A 1,114-nucleotide genomic window follows, 5' to 3' on the forward strand; every position below is an offset into this window, starting at 1 on the left:
ATCAGGAAGGGGGCCAACACTTTTTCACACCACTGTATATACCAGAGGCACCCTATATATGGAATTTTTAATAAGAATAGTCTTTTTGGCAATTTGTTAAAGTCATTTTTATTTTTTTTGTATTTCAGTGAAAGATAAAGAGGAGGATCAGGTCGATGGAGCTCGCACAATGAAAGATGGAGAGTTTGGAGAGTACAAGTAAGTGCAGTTTATGTCACATTACACAAGCAGCTCTGACAATTTCCTTTTGTGGTGATCATTATTATGTAACATGGGACATCTAACATGAAGAGTTTAATCTCACAGAACCTGTCAAGAACTGGTCAATGGCCTGGAGAGTGACTGTAGAATTTCTGGAGAGATTTTATTAGATATAATATATTTTTTATTACTATATTTTCATATCATATAACATTATATAGTAGATACAATAGCTTTTTATATTATTTATTATCACATAAAATAGACATTATTGTGTCTAAAATATAACAATATTTAATTCTTATTTACTGAACTGTTGTATAACATCAGTATCACATTTGCACTTGTGGTATTCAGGACAAAAACAGCACCCATGTGATATTGCTTAACTATATCATTTGATATAAATATGAGACAAAATCTCATACAGGGGCATTTTTGCCCCAATCTCTTGAATTTTAGTGGCATATAACTGCATTCTATTGGCTACATCACGCAGTAAGTTGTTACCCTGCATAATGTTCGTCACCTATCAACTGTAATGAAATGTAAGATGATCTACATAGATCTGGGACGGGGCAGGTGTGTTAAATGCTTTTAACAAAAATGTCTGTAGTCACTCTCCAAAACCTTGACCCTCTCTGTTCCTCTATGGCATGACCTGAATGGGGCCTATTTTAGTCCGGGAGTTTAAAAAGTTAAAAAAATTAAAATGAATATCAGACAGTAGTATAGATTGTGCTTTTCTATAAAATATTACACCACTGTATAAAATTGTTTAAATTGTCTTGATTACTTTTTTTCATTATTTGGAATTTTGATTGACAGGTTGATTGACATGGTACATTTGCCTATGCATATCCACTCTTTCTCTTCTATGTATGCACTTTGTGTGTGTGTGTGTGTGTGTGTG

The 1,114-nt window shown here is 33.2% G+C and overlaps 1 protein-coding gene across 1 annotated transcript in view; it reads left to right on the forward strand.

Moving 5' to 3' along the window:
- Positions 1-1,114, forward strand: part of LOC107568828 (neural cell adhesion molecule L1.1-like) — a gene marked incomplete at its 3' end in the record, with an annotated part of 51,253 nt that overhangs the window by 46,603 nt on the left and 3,536 nt on the right. Inside the window, 1 exon segment of the mRNA XM_016254816.1 lies at positions 129-202. Within this exon segment, the coding sequence (XP_016110302.1) occupies positions 129-202 (74 nt within the window).

Source organism: Sinocyclocheilus grahami, unplaced genomic scaffold (assembly GCF_001515645.1).
Source record: "Sinocyclocheilus grahami isolate Dianchi unplaced genomic scaffold, SAMN03320097.WGS_v1.1 scaffold1285.1, whole genome shotgun sequence".
Lineage (NCBI taxonomy): Eukaryota > Metazoa > Chordata > Actinopteri > Cypriniformes > Cyprinidae > Sinocyclocheilus > Sinocyclocheilus grahami.